Here is a 19,658-nt window from a genome sequence, read left to right as displayed (position 1 = left end):
ACAAGCATTTGATGATATGAATTAAGTTCTCCTTTTTAATCTGACATGCCACAACACTAACGTTTCAGGCAGTAATTATATAAAAAAAATTAAATGCAGGAAGATCCCCCTGTTACGTGAATGTTTTGCATTTTACAGTAATGCCTTTTGGGTTTGATATAATCTTGTGGTGCTTCCAGGGAGATGCTTTTATGAAGCTTGCCTGATGCCATAAACAAAATAAGGACAAAGTTAAAAATAAACACAATTACTCAGAGCAACACATTAGAAGGACAAAAACATCATTTGTTATTACTAAAACTGTCAGTGCTGTTCACCAGGACATAATGTAAGACTGTTTCAAAATACCACAAGCAATGTTATTATATGAGCACTATCCAGTGGCGTAACAAGGTTGTGATTGGCCCCGGTGCAAATATTGTTTTGGGCCCCCCCCCCCCAATCACCCCAAACATAAGCGCACACTGATGCGCTCACAAACGCATGGCATCAGTGGCGGTGCCAGAAATTTTCTTTTGGGGGTGCTGTGGGGTAGCTTGACGTTTCACAATGGTGCTCAAACATTAGGGTTTTCCCTCAATCTACCGGGCGCTACATTAGAAAAGTGGAATTTTCGAATGCAACACTCCCCACACGCACATACAAAGTATATACAGTATAAACTTGTTACAATGAAGGCTCGATAATCAGCTCACAGCATATAGGTGTAAGCAGGGGTAAAGTGCTATGTTTATAAGTGGGGATGGACCTAATATCCTCTGGGGGGTCTGGGTATGGTCCCCCGGAAGATTTATTTTTTAATATGAAGTTAAAAGCATCAATCTGGTGCACTTTGAGAGCAAAATGAAGAGATCTATGGATACATCTCTCAACACCCATATGAAACAGAACTGTAAACAGATTTACTTTTTCTTTATGGATATTTTACAAATCACTCCCCTTTCAAAGTGTATTATTGTTTTACTGTCATATAGTATTTCATAACTGTTTTTCATTTATTCTCTTATTGTTTTATAACTATATGATCATATGAAGGTGTGCCTCGGAAATAAATGTTTACATAAATCGTGACCAAACCGTTTGAGACCCACTGAGATAACTTAGACTAAAGTTAACTATCTAAACACTCAGAGAGTCCTCTAGCTCACCTGAGTCCCTCAGTCTGACAGGAGAGGACATTCACCTTGTTGTAGAAACAGCTCCTTATATCCGTTAGTGCAGCTAGCTAAACAGATGCTAACAACACGATCCTTGGCACGGGTACGCTCTCTCACTCTCTCTCTCTCTCTCTCTCTCTCTCTCTCTCTCTCTCTCTCGATCACACTAAATGCGCGCCTGCCACGCACACACACAAACAGAGCCGAGCTTGAATGAAACACAGAGACCCAGAAGTACTTGTTTTGTACTGTGGCATATTTTTTTCAAATCAATCATTTTTCAAATTATGAATTTCACACGTAAAAATAAAAAAGACACATACTTTTCTTGGGGTGCTTGGGGGGTGCTATGGCTATCATAGGGGAGCTTCAGCACCCGCTAGCGCCCCCCTGGCGCCGCCTATGACAGACATACACAACCACTCAGAAGCGCCACATGTAGGCTATCAACAACAGCCTGCCCTGCCTCAAACCACCACAGCCTGACAACGGCACAGCAAACTAAGAAGAGGATTACACCTGTTTCCTTGATGTTTGTCCCTGGGGAATTGGCCGGTAAGCCTTCATGGACCGGTTGCTATAATATAGCTTTTGATCTTGGCGCCGGGGGTCTCAATAGTGCCATAGAATCCCCTATCGGTTGGGACCCTTGGGAAATGTTGGACCACCGCCGGGCAAAGTCAAATCCAGCCTCTCCTCCTGGCTGGCTGGAGAAGAAGGTTGCACAGCCACGGCCGCAGATACAGCTTCACTTGTGGAGCTAGATGGCAATGATGGTGGTGAGGCAGGTGAGCTATCGTTAGCCTCTGGCTCCGGCTGCGACTGCACATCAACATTGCTAACGTTAGTGCTCCTGGTCGGCTCTGGCCGGCTCTGGGCCCCTGGCCGCTTTGGGCCCGGTTACGCCACTGGCACTATCTGTCATAAAACAAGCACATGCTGTACTTTTTTATAGTTAAAGTATTACCAGTAGTTATTTTAAGAGTGGTTGTCAGTCAGTTCTCTGTTTCACTTACAGGTATTTGACAGTTACAAAATTATAATTAGAGTGTGAAGTATATTTAAAATGTACACCTGCTTCAGTGCTTCTACAATATGAAATGAAAAAGGCAGCTCTTTCATTTAATCATCCAGCCTCTCTGGAAGTGACACAAAGATGGTTATATAATTACTGTTCTTGTTATACAGTTACATCCATATTCACAAGCCATTTAGTCTCATTTAAATCCTTAAAGTCGGTAGGGGATTTTCATTAAAGTTTCCTGAAGCTAGTTTTTCTTGCTACAGGAACTCTTGTGAATTCTAAAGTCACAGTTGACACGTTTTGAATCAAGCTGATTTGTACTATAAGGCAAAAAAAGAGAATTGCAAATCATTAGTTGATTTTTGGAGTAAAGAAGTTAATTAAAAGAGACTATTTTTCCAGGTATTCACATATTCAGTACTTCCAAAAGGGAGGTACCAGTCCTCCAATCTAGCTAAATTCATAACTTGCATGTGCAGCATTTGGAGGCAGATATTGTGCACAACAGTTGCCCCTTTTATTCCAAATTACTATTGATAGTACACTGTGACTGGCAGCCTGTCTGAGCAGCTCTTCTTTGTTTCTACTTTTTTGTATTTGCTGTTGCTGCCATGACACATGAATTTCCCTACAGGGTCCATCTTATCTTATTTTAGAATTATTTAGGAGGTGCTAGCAGAAATTGAAGCACTTCTCCAGCAGCTTTCCGATAGAACTGTAGCACATATTGTACATTGCACATCTGCAGAGTCTTGCTTGCAAAACCTTTATTTTAATGTAACTCTCAACAATTAAACAACGCTATTCCCTACAAACTGGCAAGAGATAGATAAAGGTTGGACAGATTACAAACATTCCATTGCATCTTTCTGATGATGAAAAGTCTGTATTTAGTTTATATATTTTTAAAGATTAAACCAAATAAAATGCACAACTGCATTATAAAATGCTGTGTCACAATACTAGGATTTTGGCTACTTGGATAATCATGTAACAATTTGGCTAATGCTATTAGAGGAGATGATATCAGGCTGCAGGTGATTACCAGCAGTCATAAGGCAACCTCATCAGAATCATGAAGTACTAATGCCCGGCCAGGCTCACACAGTTGGACGGATTAGGCTAGCAGGCTTTTTCTGACAGGCGGACCATGTGATGCCATAACACCATCATCAAAATACCACAAAATAACATCACACCAAGCAACCAACCAGCAGCACTGATATTGCTGCAGGAAAGCAAATATAGTCACAAAGAGAATGAGAAACATATGAATAAGCAAAATTGTTCATTATTGATTCATCAGAGCATTATTTGATAGATTAATCTATTCATTGTTAGATTTTTAAAATGTCAGATAATGGTCAAAAGTGTTCATCTCAGTTCCTTTATGTCCAAGGCGATGTCTTTAAATACAAATAATCTTTATTTGATATGACATAACACTACAGCTCCATTAAAGGGATTTATCCTTCTACATAACCCAAATATATTCATGTCCACTTTGTACAGTAGTTGTACACACGTGCATGCACATTAAAGAATAATGATTTCTATGCGATACAGACTCTAAATACCTTGTCGTCATCATCGCAGGACATGGCGTTGGAGAAGGGGATCTCGGCCTTGAACATCTTCCTACAGTGCATCAGCTGGACCAGCAGGTAGCACACCGTCTTGAACTTCATCCTCTTGGCTGGTTTGATGTCTGACAGAATAAGACCTGGGAAGATCTGGAGATGAGGAAGAAGAAATCAGATGATCAGTACAGATTTGAAACAGTTGGAGGTACATAACACACGATAACTTTTTCTACCAACAATCTTCCAATTTATGTTTATGTAAACCAGCTCTTTTCCAGATTTTTTATTAGAGCTTTTATGGGAATAAAGTAAGCATTGGCATGTGACAGCAGACAACAGTACCCACAGTTAGCATACTAACGTACATGCAAACAGCTACATAATGTAAATAGGGTATATGGCATCTAACAAGGTAATGTGTTGTATGCAAATGATGTTTAGCATTTTATCGCATATCAGTTAGTATTTAGAATGTAAAGTCTACTTACGTTTAACATGTGTTAGAAAGTTATTTGGCATCATGTTTTGTTTGTCATGTTAGCATGTTAGCCTATATTTAACATTGTTCATGTTAGCATTCACTTTGAACTAAAGCTGATAGGCGTTCAGTAATTTGTTTCAAGTAAACCTGATAAACCTATAACCGCTTTCTATGGTGCTAAATTAGAAATCAGGTACAGTGAAAGTTTGTTCGAAATGTAATGGCAAAACTAAAACCTACAACCTAGTGTTGATTTCACAAAATGTAACATTGAAACTTCAATTATTACCAACCTCTTTTACCTACAAAAATACATTATTTTGAAATTCAGTTTTCAGTTTCTTTAATAATAATCATGAGAAACTGTTGCATTATGTAGTCAAGGACCGGAGAAAATAATGACCTGATGAGAACTAATTTTAACGTGCTTTGGCAGAATTGTCTCATTCATGGAAATAAAGTAGCCTATGTTTGAGTGGGGTATTTACAGTGACGGTGCAATTTTAGTGAGTGTGTGTGTATGCTCATACACATACTTTAGCTGCGGATTTAAAATGCTATGAGCAGGCACACTCAGCTCTCAGGCATATGTACAGTAGATAGTGATATTATCCATGTGTATGCCAGCTTAACACATGGCCTCCCTACCTCCCTCTCTGCATCAGAGGATTAACTATTATAACACTGATAGATGTGCCACCTCTGCAGTAAGAGAGAAGACCTGCAAAACCAGAGATGACAGTGGCGTACTTTGCGTCTGTGTGGGGGCACGATGAAAAATGTTTCTATTTGATGTTTCTGTAGGAAGGCATGTCTCTCGTGTCCGAGGCCCGGCTCCACCTCGTAGTCTCCATTCAAACACTCCAGGGTGGTCCTTGTGATGTGCACCTTGCTGGGAGCACAAGCAGAGCAGAGGACGCAAGGCAGTTAGCGATACAAGTCTGACATTAAGGTCTCAAATCATTATCCCCCTCATTATTTTCCTCCGTATAAAAACCCTTTGGCTGGCTCAATATTTTTCACAGCAGAGTAATGTTCATGCTAACGACTTATTTAATCTGGTAACCAGTCCTCAAATCGTATTACTTCACTTGAAACAAGACCAAAATGAGCCAATGCAGTGACCTAATTTAGCTGCTTTTTAAATGTAAATCAGCTTGTTACTGTACATGAGATTTCCTGAATGAAGGATTTATTTAACACAAGTGGCCTGCTTTACTTTTAGCTGCGGTCTTTAAAAAGAAATAATCATAATGCCGCATCAAAGAGATGTAATTCAATGCAAATAACATTTTTAGGAGCAAATATGAAATGTAAAAAACATCATCTTGGGAACTCAACATTTCATTCTGGGAAAAACATTTTTTTTGAAATTCAGCCAAAGCCCAAAGATATCTCATAATAACGAAACTTATGCTTATGACATCCTTACTTTAGATGCCAACATCTGTATCTGAAAACAAGCTCATAATTAATAAAACCATCTTATATTAGATAAAGATCTTGTAATTATGAGATTTTCATGGTGATGCTATGTCATTAAACTGCCTCGTAATTACAAGATAGCACCTCCAGTTTTACTTTCTTTGGTAAATGCAATGTGCCTCTGTGGTTTTGGAAATGTTTATTAGGTTGCAACTACATAAACAACATCTGTCAGGTGGCTAAATTCATTTCAGTTTACTGTCTTTTCTGTGAATTTTTTATATATTTGTTTTATCAATATAAAAGTGATTTAAAAAAGCAACATGTAGTGTTCCTGAGGTTCATATGCAGAAATAATACATTTCCCAGCTGTTACTGCTGTGAACAGATGCACACATCATACGTCTATATTATATCGCTGTTGCTGGGATACTTTGTGTGTGTGTGTGTGTGTGTGTGTGTGTGTGTGTGTGTGTGTGTGTGTGTGTGTGTGTGTGTGTGTGTGTGTGTGTGTGTGTGTGTGTGTGTGTGTGTGTGTGTGTGTGTGTGTGTGTGTGTGTGTGTGTGTGAACTGTGACTGCTCAGAATCTAGTTTCAGTGGGTGTAAGAGTCAGCACTGACCCAGGCAGCCCTCCAGCCTCCATCACATTTGCCAGTGTGACATCATTTGACCAGACGTCATACTGCCATTTCCTGAGGCCCAGCACGCCACACAGCACCCGTCCTGTGTGCAGACCTACCCGCATGTTCAGATCTACCTCCGTCGCCTCCACCACGGACCTGCAGGAAGGGGGAGGGGGGAGGTTAATCTCAAAACCTAGAACATTTTATGTTTGGTTATTAGGTAGCAAGATCAAAACACAAATGACATTCCATCAGCTTCAACTGTAATTTATATGTAGTGCAAATTAGCTAAATGCTAGCATGCTAACACACTAATCTAAGATTGTAAACTTAATGCTGCAGCATTTTAGTATTGCACTGGTAAGCATCCTGTTATTGCAGCATTTATCTCATAGTAAACTTTATAATGTTGTTACTCTTAACTTAGGAACTACCTAACTTATATTAAAAAATAATTCTGGCTGTTAACAGAATAACTATTTATTGTTATGCTTGATTTTCTATGTTTGATGTTCAACTGGATCAACATGGATATACAACTTTTTTACAGTAAATGTTTATGTGGCGTCACACGCTCTCATAGTAATTTTTCTCCTAAAAAGGGCCTTAATACCATTTGCGCTAAGGGAGACACTAATGACTCATTATGTGTGTTGCATTCATGTTGAGTAAACTTTAATGTTTAGCTGTCTACCCAAAATCTAAACTTAACAATTGCCTTGATAAATGTGTTTATCAAAAGTATTTTCACATTGTCGTATTGCTCATTTTAATACCAGTATAAAATTAGTGCTTTTTCCATCGCTATCAGTTGCAGGGGAAGTCAGCCCTTTTAAGGAAGACAGCACCTTAACAGTAGTCTAAAAATAGAAAATGGTGTGTGTGTGTGTGTGTGTGTGTGTGTGTGTGTGTGTGTGTGTGTGTGTGTGTGTGTGTGTGTGTGTGTGTGTGTGTGTGTGTGTGTGTGTGTGTGTGTGTGTGTGTGTGTGTGTGTGTGTGTGTGTTAGTGTGTGTGTGTGTGTGTGTGTGTGTGTGTGTGTGTGTGTGTGTGTGTGTGTGTGTGTGTTTGTGTGTGTGCGTGAGACTCACGCGATCGTGTCAATCATGTCCAGTCCCATCTCCACACAGCAGTGGGCGTGGTCTGCTTTGGGTTGGGTCAGTCCTGACACACAGTAGTAACAGTCCCCGAGGATCTTTATCCTCCTGCAGTGATTCTCCTACAGACACAATGGGACGGAGAATGTTAGTTATACTACTAGTACTAGAGTCCTAGCTGCTAATGCATTGGCTATCGAGGTGGTAATGTTCATCTGTCTGTTAACACTTCGGTGCGTACTGAAATATCTGAATTGCCCTGAAGGTGTCCAGGATCACTTGCTATAAATTGGATGATTGCTTACATTTTCACTCTCGCAACATCATCAGCTTAATATCTCAATTTCTCCAAAAGAGCTATTGATGATGGAATACCTGCAAAAGGAATTACATTTTCTACAACCTCAGCTGGCTTTTAGTTTAGTGAAGCTAGACTACATGCAAAACTAAAACGTTGAACGGGGTAATCATTTATACCTATACCTATAAGCATTGATATGATGAAGAATCTCAGCATTATGACATTAGCAGCCTCAAAGAGCTACTAGCATGGCTCTAGATTGTTAGTCCCAATTCCATTGTTCCCTCAAATACTATTTTTTGTCAAAACAGCATTGTTAAGCAACATTCCCAAAAATAATTGATGAATAAACTCAATGTTCAACATAGCCATGCATTCATTTAATTGCATGTGTTTTTAATGTGCTATATTTAATCGTAATGTAGTGCTATGTAAAGTTATTATGCCAGGCTAAACAGCCATCGTGTGCCGGCAAAGTCTGCAGAAATGTGGCCTTACAGAAAGCATACATGTCCGCGAGAGAGCCCTCAAGCACTTGACAATTTGACAGTGGGTCCACTATAAGCACTCGTGGAGTTTGTGGAAAGGCACCCTCCAAGACTGAGAGTCGGAGAGTGTGTATATTAGAATTGGCCCACAGTCTTTTTTTTTTTAGCAGTAGATCTTACAGTCCATCATTAAAAGTAGTCAAATTCTCTGGATCTGGATCACAGATTGCTAGTTGTAATGCGTTAGCACAAGTCATTATGACAGTACCATTGCTATACAAACTTATTTTTCTTTCTTAAAATTAGTTTATAGCAACAGTTTGAAATTGTGACTTTGGCCATTTCTACATGTATTGGCCGAGAGTTGGTCGCACTAAACATAAAGAATGAGCTTTCTTTTACTCCTGTACAAACACAGCATGGATGCCTCATGCATCTCTGCTTATGTAAATCAGATGTGTGTACTCGTGCAACCATGTGTGTGTTTGCAGTTGAGGCCAACTCTAATTGCTCCGACATACTCTTGAAGTAGGATCCCGCCCACACATTCCCAGACAGATCAGCTATTTGTCACATAGCACATTGTGCACAAACTCCACAAACTAAAACACAAACACAATACCTCTATGACACAGGAACACACAACCCTGCATAGCTACATGCATACATACTGTACAGGTACTTCTGTTTAGTCGCACGTGCAGGGTTTCCATTTTGCGCTGTTTCACTCATAGTCATAAAAAAATCGTAATGGTAGACCCTACAAAGCTTAGCCTGTAGGCACCCTCTGAGTGACAAACACATGCAGACACAGCCACACACAGACACACACATACAAAGGTTTCATGACAAATGCAGTGTAAGAGGCGGGGATGAGAAGAGAGGAGACGGGGTGCTCTGGTTTTCTGCTCACGGGAGCAGAAAGATTCTGGCGTGGGAGGATATGGGGAACGGAGTGTGTGTGTGTGTGTGTGTGTGTGTGTGTGTGTGTGTGTGTGTGTGTGTGTGTGTGTGTGTGTGTGTGTGTGTGTGTGTGTGTGTGTGTGTGTGTGTGTGTGTGTGTGTGTGTGTGTGTGTGTGTGTGTGTGTGTGTGTGTGTGTGTGTGTGTGTGTGTGTGTGTAACAGAAAGGAGAGAGAAATTATCAGCTGACAGAAAGCCATGTCTCTGGAGAAAGGACAAATGCTTAGGATTTTAAACCAAATGATTGGGGACAGTTGGTCTAATTGGTGGAAAAATCAATGTTCTCAATTTGCCTTGTTACATTTCACTACGGTTAGTGAAATGTCAGGGTTAAGTAAGGCCTATGTCTGTTATGGTTAAGTTTAGGTTGAGCCTTGGGGTAATAAATGTGTTGTGTAGCGTACACAGACAAGCTCAGTAGTTGTGACAGAGCCTGTTTGAAAGTGAATTTCTCTCTCGCTAACACGACAGGGTATACATCTCAATTAGGATGCAGCTGCGGTTACACACACACATACACACACAGGAAGACACATGCGCAAAATATATCCTCTCAAGGTTTCCATATAATGGCTTTCTGAGTGCTGGAGCACTGATAGCACGCTGCAGATCACCTTGTACCTTGCTCTCTTGGCCCCCCTCTTCTCTCTAACTCTCACCCCGCATTAAGCCATGACTGATTGCTGAGATGCAGAATGAACTCAACAGTGATAATCCTGCTGAGCATATGACTGTTGTGTGTGCATATGTGTGCATGTGCATGCAGAAAGGGTGAGTAAACTGTCCGAAGAGATCTCTTGGCTGGGAGAAGAAGAGGTCAGCCGAGTTGCACGCTGAGCGTTGAGTGGGAATGCACTGTGACCGACATTATGGACAAGGTTAACTTTTATTTATCATCAGAAATAAGATCTATTTCATGATTGCATCACAACAATAAACGATTATATTATGTTAAGTTAGGTGTGAACATTTACCATAAATCTAAAATATGTGAGATGAGACCATGTGCATAACATACTCTGCAGATAGCTGAAAACACACATCCATTAAATATGATTACTTTATTATAAAGTTGATGCGGCTGATGTTTGCAAACAATTACACATCCACAATCTCTATATAGGGTCAATATTAAAGATGCAACAATAGATGTTTTGACACAATAGAGTGCCACAGCGACGCGTCCTAAACCCCGGAAGTAAACTCCTTCCGGTTCCTTATCTATCTATCTATCATAAATCTATCGATTAGATTTATGATTCGAAAATTATAAAAGTAGGGTAGACATGTGGATATTATCTGGCTGAACAAAACGTGATCCCTCTCTTCAATTTGTGTCAACCACAGACCTTATTTCGAGCTATTTTCCAAAATCCTATGGAGAAATTGCATTGGTTTTTGTCGAAGGAACCGGAAGTGGTAAAATGCTAACTTACTTCCGGGTTTTAGGACCCGTCACTGTGGCACTCTATGGAGCTGAAATACTGAGAGGTAACATTATTCAACAGTTCACAATTCCACTGGGGTTGTGTTTTTTTCTACCTCATGAATTTAGTCAAATTGTAATGCTACTTTTAGCTCTGGTTTGGTCTCCACCAACTCCTGAGAAACAAAAGTTACTCTTTAGCTGCTAATTGCTCCGCTTTCTCAACCAGTCAATGATCTTGATTGGCAATGTTGTCATTCAACCCAATGTCCTGGACAAAACAATCTGAACTCAAGGGCTACTCACTTGCTTTTTAATCCGATCACACTGCATTTATAAGTGGATTGAGCTTGCTCAGAGAAAGACCAAGTAGGGTATCTTTGATGTGCTTAGAGTTACACTGGACTGCAGGTCACATTATGATAACAACATCAGCTGATGAACACCATAACATGTGCAAGAAATAGTACTGCACCATTGGGGTTATAAACGGTGTCTGTGTGCGTGTGCGTGTGCGTGTGCGTGTGTGTTTGTGCATGTGTTGAGGTAGTCTTAAGCCTACTGCAATTGGCAGTGGATAGAACTATGTCTGTGTACGGTGTGTGTTTGTGTGTCTCATGCAGTATTAATATAATATAGTCTAGCGGCAGATAACCTATCACTCACCTAATCTCCTTTCCCGTGAAACAACACCACGCAGGCTTACTGACTGCAATGTTTGCAATAATTCACAGACAATCTCTATACATCAAGTGCAGTAGTCCCAGTAGTGCTCTTACACACACTTACACACAAACACACACCATGTCCTCAGGTCTTATCTCCACTTTGTCAAAAGATGTGTTCACTCATCTCTCCCTCTCTTCCAGTTCATTCTCCTTCTTGACCTTCATCTCCTCCTCCTCCTCCTCCTCCTCCTCCTCCTCCTCCTCCTCCTCCTCCTCCTCCTCCTCCTCCTCCTCTGTCTCTCCAGCTTGACTTGCATCATTGGATCAATATATGGCTTGGCATAATAAATCAGCTGCGAAACTAAATAAAATATTTAATGTCCTTGCAGGCCTTTTTTGTTTAAGGCTTTTCTCAAACTTCTGAAAGCAGTCATTCATATAATATAAAGCAATCTGCTGTGTCCCGTATGAAACCAGAATTGATTAGGTCACATCACTTCCATCCATGCCTTTTCCTTCTGTATTTTTTCAACCTAACCCACAATCTAATGCTAAACTTAAAGGGGCTCTATTATGCTTTTTGGGGTTTTTCCCTTTCCTGTGTTACATAGGTTTTTGTGCATGTAAATGGTCTTCAAAGGCTAAAATCCATCATAAATTCCCTCCAAAGTGGGTTTCTCTCCCACACCAACCAACCTGCCTAAAAAACCTCCACTGTAATCCTTTGTTTACTTCCGTAACATAGTGACATCACTACGTAATACTCAAGTTTCTATTGGCTATAGCTCCAACACATTGTACATGTTAAGGGGTGGGATATAATTAAGTTGTTGATCAATCACAACAGTGCCGGCCAGCCAACCAATCAGAGCAGACTGGGATCTGGTTTCAGACAGAGGGTGAAAAGAGGTGACAAATAAAGACCTTTTTGAACATTAAAGCATGTAAACAGGACACAGTAGTGGCACAAATCAAATTAAACCAGAACATGTGCACAATAGGGCTCCTTCCCTGTGAAGACGTTTATTTTCGAAAAAGACTGAATGCACTGACAACAATGAAGAGACTCCAAGAATACGTTGCATATATCCATACCCGCATATTAATCAGCTGAAACATTTTTTTAAATATTTAAGATCACATGCAAAAGAGAAGAAGTTGTTGGAAATGAACATCTTTTATATCAGGCTCCCTCGAACAATGCACATTAAATATGTATAAAAAGGAAATTACACTTGTAAAAATTTCAAATAAGAAAAACGATAATGTAAGACATTAAGTAGGAAAGTGCAGTAATCCGAAAGAGGTTGTAAGTCATTTTATAAAATAGTTGCCCTAACAAACTTAGTCCACCTAATAACACTGACAAGTTGTGTTTCATCCTCTCGGTATGTGCTTATAATATTCCAACACCCACATTTAAAGCCTCTTTAATCAATATTTTAATACAAACAATAGACAAAATGACTATGTGTAATGTGAAAGGGGGTTTCTTGCTAACTCAGCAGTTCCCTTCAGTCCACCGCTGTGGTTTTAGTGCCTGCACATTTATAGCTGTCAGCATTCTCGTTAGCAGGCAGCTGTTTCATCATTAAACGGTGCTCTGAACCCCCTGTACGCCACATTAAATATTACAATGTGGAATGAAATGTAAGAGTTTGGAATACAATTCTGAGGAGACTATTTGTATAATAATTCAAACCACCTGTACATGTGTATATATATATCTCAATAACCTATCAATCATTGGAGATGCATCACTTGAGGAACAGGCTATCATTGAACCATCTAGGGATTTTCATGAGCCTTGATCACAATGTGATTATCCACTCATTTTCATATTGTAATTATGAAAGTAGTGGCCTACAAATACTTTGTTACTGTACTTAAGTACATTTTTCTGGTATCAGTACTTTACTCCACTACTTATTTTTCTGACTACTTTTTATTTTTACTTCTTACATTTTTTCACAGAAATACCTGTACTTTCTGCTTCTTACATTTCTAAAACAGGTTTGTTACTTTAGTTTTAATCTACGTTTGGTGGTGTGATCATTATTATTTAGAGTCAGTTGCGTGCCCCTTTGAACACGATCCGTGTATCCATAATTTCCTGGTCTTCTCTAACGCAGCGTCCACACGGCAGCGTGCGTTGAAGCTTTCCGGGGGGCGTGTCTGAAGCTCGACCAACAACCAATCACATGAATCTCCCGCCCCGGACACACAAGCACGCGGTTTGATTGGCTAGAGCTTGTACTGGCATATGATTTGATTGGCTGACGCTTCCGTCGAAGCTTGAAAAGTTGAACATTTCTCAACTTTTGAAGCGAGCAACGCGGGCAACGCAGGAAAAGCGAAGCGACGGAAGCACAATGCAGTTCGGCAAAGCGTGACGTCACCCCATTGAAAGTGAATGGGAAGCTGCGTTGAAGCTTCAACGCACGCCGCCTTGTGGACTGGCCATAAAGAAGACGGACCAATGAGAACTTTGTCATTTTTACGTTGTTCAGCATGGAAACATTCGTTAGCTAACAATTACATTATTGTTCTATTAATATAAAGGGAGGTCAGGTACTGTTTAAAACAGTTGGTAGTTATGGGTACTTTTTACTTAAGTACATTTTGAAGCCCATACTTCTTTACTTTTAATTGAGTAAAAGGAGTTTAGTAAGTACTTCTACTTTTACCAGAGTATTTTTAAACACGAGTATCTGTACTTTTACTTGAGTAAAGGATGTGTGTACTTTTGCCATCTCTGCTAAGGGGTAGCAGCGGGGGATGGGAGAGCACTTACTGTAGCCAGCTCATCAAACTTCCCGAAGAGTTCGTTGAGCAGCTTGACCAGTTCCTGAGCAGTACACTGAGAAGCCAAGCTGGTGAAACCCACGATGTCTGCAAACAGGATACTGTCAGAAGGAAGAGAAAGAAGGGTTATACTCTTATGTGAAGAGCTCTATATCTCCTGACAGCTGATGTCCGCATGTGCTCCAGGAAGGAAACTACTCTATTCTTCTCTCTTTTCTGACAACAAAATACCAACAGGTCCCACCGAAGCAGAGAAATTAACTAATGGCGATCAAAAGAGAAGCAAGAGTAATCCAATCCCTGATAAGTGGAATCATCTTCTCTGCCAAGCACTAAATCAATTACAGATCTGAATTGCCTGCTGCTGTAGTGGGGGGAGGAAGGTGATGAAAGCTACTTAGCCCCTCATTAATTTGCTCAGATGGCAACCAAACAAGGTGTTATGGATCTTATTGACTTTCAGTCTGAAATAAAAAATAAATAAATCACTGTTCCCAGTGGAGTAACACATCAGGGATAAAGCCGTGTGCAGAGCGGGGTAGGATTTGTTGATACTGACACCACAACAATTAATTGTACTGATCTGAACAACTGTTTAAATGATCAAATACTTTTAACTCAATGCCCATCTACGAGCCTTCTCCACAGATATTATCTGCATCTCAAAGCCTCTTTTAGCAGATGGAGACACCACAGTTAGTATTTCCATGACAACAGAGCAAACACTATCAAGTTTGTGAGATGCAATTGAAAGTCTGGAACAAGCTTAGTAAAATACATAAGGAAGGTTTTAGCCACCACTTTGGTCTAGAATTAAATATTTTAACAAAATACGGAAATCTACAGCTTCACAATTGTGTTATTTGAAGAGTTTGATTATTTTGTACATATATATAGACCCCCACTGTTGTGTCTCGTCAAATGTGTTAGTTATGTTTATTATGTCTGTCATTTCATGTTTTTTCACGTCTGGTCATGTCTCGTTTTCCATTTCTTGTTTTATTCTGTACTTAACGCTTGTCTCTAATTTCAGGCCCTGTTACTTCCTCCCCCTGTGTTTTTTTCCCGCCATCATCAGCATCTGCCCCGCCCCTGATTGTTTCCACCTGTTCCCACTCACCTCATGTTTAAATAGTCCTGTCTCTCCCCTATCCTCTGTCAGTTCGTCTTGTTTGTTTCCCCGAATGGTCGTGCCAAGCCTCAGCTCAGAAAGGATCGCTTTCACTCATGTCAGGTTTTGTTTTGTTGTTAATTTTTTAGGCTTAAGTTTTTCTTAAGTTTTCTTTTTGTTATGCTTAGTTTTTTCCTCCTTGTGAGCGCCTTTTGTTTATTGTAGTACCTACTCTGTTAAAATGTATTTTCCTGATCTTTGGAATCAAAAATACATTTTGTTACATTCAAGACTTTGTCTCTGGGTCGTGCATTTGGGTTCATCCGTTTGTATCGAGGTCGTGACACCCACTTTGGTAACTTTTCATCTAGTGGCAAGTCAACAATTTATGAACAAATACCAGCCAAAATTACACGCTAAACTAAAATGCTAATACCACACACTCCAGCGTCCACGGTCAAGAATAACCTTTAACATTGATTTGTATTATTGTTCTTCCTCCAAAACTGTTAATGCTTGGCTATCATTAGGAACAAAAGCATTGTCTGGGCCAAAAATGAATTGTTTTCATCCATCCCCTCCAATGACAACACAGTTTTGTTTTTGCTCCTGACGGAGAAGAGTCATAATTCCCACGGGCCATTAGAGGTGTTTCTTAGGTGTTTACGTCGCATATTGGAAGTATTTGAACACATTGAGAGAGCAGTCCCAACAACAGCAGGAACTCTTCGATCAAAGTGTAGGTTAACAAGATGTATCCCAGAGTTCTTTGCCCACTTTTACATGTTTCAATAATAAGAGTTAGGGAATCATTTTGGTGGATGCTATACAAGTACTGAGATTGGTTACCCAGCAGTGTGAAAAAGGAACGGCATCGTGAGTGAGTTGCCATGCTCTTTTCTTTCTGCGCGGTATAGTTGCTCAGCAGCCAGATGTATGCAAAGCCGGGATCATGACTGCTGCTCGACAGAACAAGCTCTGTTTTGTGATTTGTCTTTGAATGGCGGTGTTCTGCAGGTCGTGCTGCTGTGTGGTCGGCGAGGAGAAGAAGAGGGATAAGAGGGCAGAAGGGTGGTGGTGGTGGTAAGGGCTAGGAGGGGGAGAGCAGACCGGTGACGAAGCTAAATAGTTATGTGATCAAACGTTATAAGGGCCACTTCAAAGGGGGGCCAGATCGGTGGGGATGTCACGCCCCTCCTCTGCAAAATAAAGCTTTTTTTTCCTATCCCCATGTGCTCACGGGGGCATGTGTGTGTTTGTAGTGGCTCCCTGGAGACAGGAGCTCGCTGGGTGCAGAAGCATGATGTTTGGGCGAGTGCCAGCGCAGCAGCAAGGCTGGCGAGCGGGCGGCGATGTTCCCGAGCAGTGTGGGAGCCGAGCGGAGAGACAGACACAGACACAGACACAGGGAGAGTGGAGAGGATGGTCTCTTGAAAGGAGTGCTGTTGACATGCGACCTAGCCCTACAATCCCACACTCAGCAGCAGTGGTACAGCTCTCCATGTCTCATCTCTGCCTCGTTGGATTGTAATCAGCTCAAAGTCAGGCCAGGTTCTCACGCTCTGTAAATGTCGTTTTCATTACAAGTGCAATAGAGGTTGCTGCTGGAAAGGCTGATCATTCAGGGATCAACCGATTAAAAAAAAAAATGTATTAATCATCTTTAGTGTATGACTTTAACATATCACCTGCTTAACAAGTTGTTTATTATAAAACAATTATATATATTTTGGCCATCAAAAGGTTTTAAATCCAAAGTAAATGTGTTTTAAATAACTTGTATCATAAGTCAGAAACAACGTAAAAGAGATTCAACTTAGAATAAGCAAAACTAGAACATGGCTGATATCCCTCTTTCAAATAAATGACTGGCCAATCAGGAAAATATTATAATTAAGATAAGTCATGGATGTCAGGAAACAGGCAACAAAAAGTTTTCCAGAGCTCAAAGTCTTCTGAGTTTTATCCAAAACCAAAAAAAAATCAGATTGTAAGGCAATATAGAACAGAGAGGAGTCCTTGCATTTGGGATGATAAAAACAAGTGTTTGACATCATGACCACCAATGGCTTGTTATCGCCAGATGTATATTCTATAGTTGAGGCTACACACTTACAAAAAATACCTGCTGTGAGAGGGAACCAAAACAGGGAAGTTCCATAAAAACAGCTACACAACAATGTGCTGAAACTATAAAGCTCCATGAAGCCAATGGAAAACCTGACAGGATGTGATGAAATGTGTGGTCAAATGTCACCAATGCACTTCATAGTTGTAAAGTTGAAGTACTTTGATATAGCCTCAACGTTAAAAACAACAACTAGTCGGAGAATTTTGAGAAAATAGCTCCTTTAAGCTGTAACCGAGCCCCTAAAAACAGTCACTGCTTTACAGCATTTCCTATGCAGTCAAAAATCTCCAACAACACCAGAAATGGCTAATGAGGAGCTTTTCTAATTGGTGGTGGCAACAGCGCTCCGTCTTTCTCTCCTTAACCTTTAAGTAGTTAAATAGCGTCAGCCTTAATGGCTAACTCTAATTTCTCTTCTTCTATTCTTGACCCTGACGTCACAGACGGGGACTCTCGGATCAAAACATTCCGCATAGCTCAGCGGTCCACAGTTGTCATGACACCCCCGTACCTGACATTGTCATGACGTTGGATGTAGATCTTGTGAAATATCCGCTCAGGCGGCTTCAGAAAGTCCTCCTTCATCTCCATAGCAACATTCCTGGGCAGTAGGCTCATCAGCAGACGCTCCTGAGGAGGGAAGGGTTGAAGAAGAAGAAGAAGAAGAAGAAGAAGAAGAAGAAGAAGAAGAAGAAGAAGAAGAAGAAGAAGAAGAAGAAGTGAGAACTTTAAACGGAAAGGACGTAAACGTACATATTGAATGTTTGTATTTATGTGGCATGAATACATGTGTTTTTTACACAAATGAAGTAATGAAGTATACTCCTTTGTCTGAAATAATGTTAAATGATTATTCATTCAACCAATGGTCAATTTGGTTGCATCAGTTGATTGTTTTTAAGCTGTCTTTTAAGCATAATTGCATTCGCCAAATCCAGCGTCTCAACAGGAAGATTTTTAGATGTTCTTTGTTAAATACAATTTTAAACTTTATAACAGCTTGGACAAGTCCATAAATCAACTAAACCATATCATGGCAATTTCAATTCATCGAGGAATTTGGTAATGATCTCATGATATTGAATTTTCTTTGTATTTCCCATTTCTGATTGTTGGCAAATTAAAGACACTAACTCGTCATTGGGTATTTTTACACAATTTTCCAACATATTATGATTAACAAAGAAAATAAATAAGCTGATTCATCATTTAACATTAATTACATGCACAATTAAATGTATTTTAGTTTACAGACCTTGAACTCTCAGAACTCTATTGATGTGTTAACACTTTTATTTGACGATTAACAGACTAAACAATTAATCGATTCATCAATCGGTGAAAAATACAGTGAGAGAAAATCTCACAATTTCCTAGATCCCAATGTGATGTCTTCTGATTTTTTGTTTTGGTTGACCAACAGTGTGAAGCCAAAAAACGTTCCATTTACAGTTGTATAAAACGGGGACAAAAATTGAAAAAAAATAAAAAAACGTCTGAAAATTGGTGATTTTGGCAAACATAGTATGGTACAATAAGGGTTAGGTACCCGAATGCATACTATGGCCTGTAGCATTAAAACACGTCCATCAAGCGCTCTGATTTACACAACTTTATAAAAATCTACATGACGTCATTCTTATAGGGAAAACTGGAATATTCCCATCTATCAAACTCACAGTGAAGTACATTTGGAATTTTAGTCTGATGAGTAACTTAAGCGTTAATGGACAATCAAAATGAGTCCTTCCTGCACTTGTCTGAAGTAGTGACAAACCAGATCAGCATATTTGTTTCTGTGTGTGTGAATGGTCTCAGTTGCAGCAGCATTAAGTGCTCTTGAAACTCTCGCAGGATGTCAAACGGTTGTGAATGCACAATGAATCATCAGGCGGCCGAATAGCTGCTGAGAGGCAGGATATAAAAGCAGCCGTGCTCTCCGGTGTCTCCCTCCGACACTTTCAAATAACACGTCCATTCACACAACTGCTCCTCAGCCGTGAATGAAACAGTTACCGATAAAGGCTGTGTTTGTCCACATGTGCTTGTGCTTTACCTAAACACGTGTGTGTGTGTGTGTGTGTGTGTGTGTGTGTGTGTGTGTGTGTGTGTGTGTGTGTGTGTGTGTGTGTGTGTGTGTGTGTGTGTGTGTGTGTGTGTGTGTGTGTGTGTGTGTGTGTGTGTGTGTGTGTGTGTGTGTGTGTGTGTGTGTGTCAGGTCATATTAGTTTCAAGGTGTGATTGTTTAATACAAAAAATATAATCGCTTTATTAATGTCATCCATTCCTCCTCTTTGACTGCGTTATAATTCCCATTTCTCCTGTCTGTCCCAGGCTTAATTCACTTTGTGCTCTGTTTGACTCTGCCTCTCCTCATA

General features: G+C 40.2%; 1 protein-coding gene and 1 long non-coding RNA gene across 5 annotated transcripts in view; one reads left to right on the top strand and one right to left on the bottom strand.

Annotated features, from left to right (window-relative positions):
• LOC307043122 overlaps positions 1–17,854 on the top strand; it is an 18,286-nt gene extending 432 nt beyond the window's left edge. The window contains exons 2-3 of one of the 2 annotated variants that reach the window (XR_013809287.1): positions 3,778–3,969; positions 17,725–17,854. This is a non-coding gene — a long non-coding RNA (uncharacterized lncRNA). Of the gene's footprint in view, positions 1–3,777; positions 3,970–5,049; positions 6,163–17,724 lie in introns of those variants that run through there. The other variant, XR_013809288.1, reaches the window with a different exon arrangement.
• The window catches only part of adcy1a (adenylate cyclase 1a), a 55,970-nt gene that overhangs the window by 31,678 nt on the left and 4,634 nt on the right, over positions 1–19,658 (bottom strand). For 2 of the 3 annotated variants that reach the window (XR_013809250.1, XM_079687079.1), the window contains exons 3-8: positions 17,793–17,911; positions 14,029–14,140; positions 7,384–7,511; positions 6,292–6,450; positions 4,996–5,137; positions 3,750–3,914 (exon numbers count right to left, since the gene is read on the bottom strand). Coding sequence is in view for 2 of the 3 variants with exons in the window: in XM_079687079.1 (XP_079543205.1) it covers positions 3,750–3,914; positions 4,996–5,137; positions 6,292–6,450; positions 7,384–7,511; positions 14,029–14,140; positions 17,793–17,911 (825 nt within the window). In the remaining variant the exon portion in view is untranslated. The remainder of the gene's footprint in view (positions 1–3,749; positions 3,915–4,995; positions 5,138–6,291; positions 6,451–7,383; positions 7,512–14,028; positions 14,141–17,792; positions 17,912–19,658) is intronic. The other variant, XM_079687080.1, reaches the window with a different exon arrangement.

Source organism: Notothenia rossii (assembly GCF_949606895.1).
Source record: "Notothenia rossii genome assembly, chromosome: 1".
NCBI lineage: Eukaryota > Metazoa > Chordata > Actinopteri > Perciformes > Nototheniidae > Notothenia > Notothenia rossii.
The sequence above is the reverse complement of the archived record's forward strand: the minus strand, read 5'-3'. Positions and strand labels throughout refer to the sequence as shown.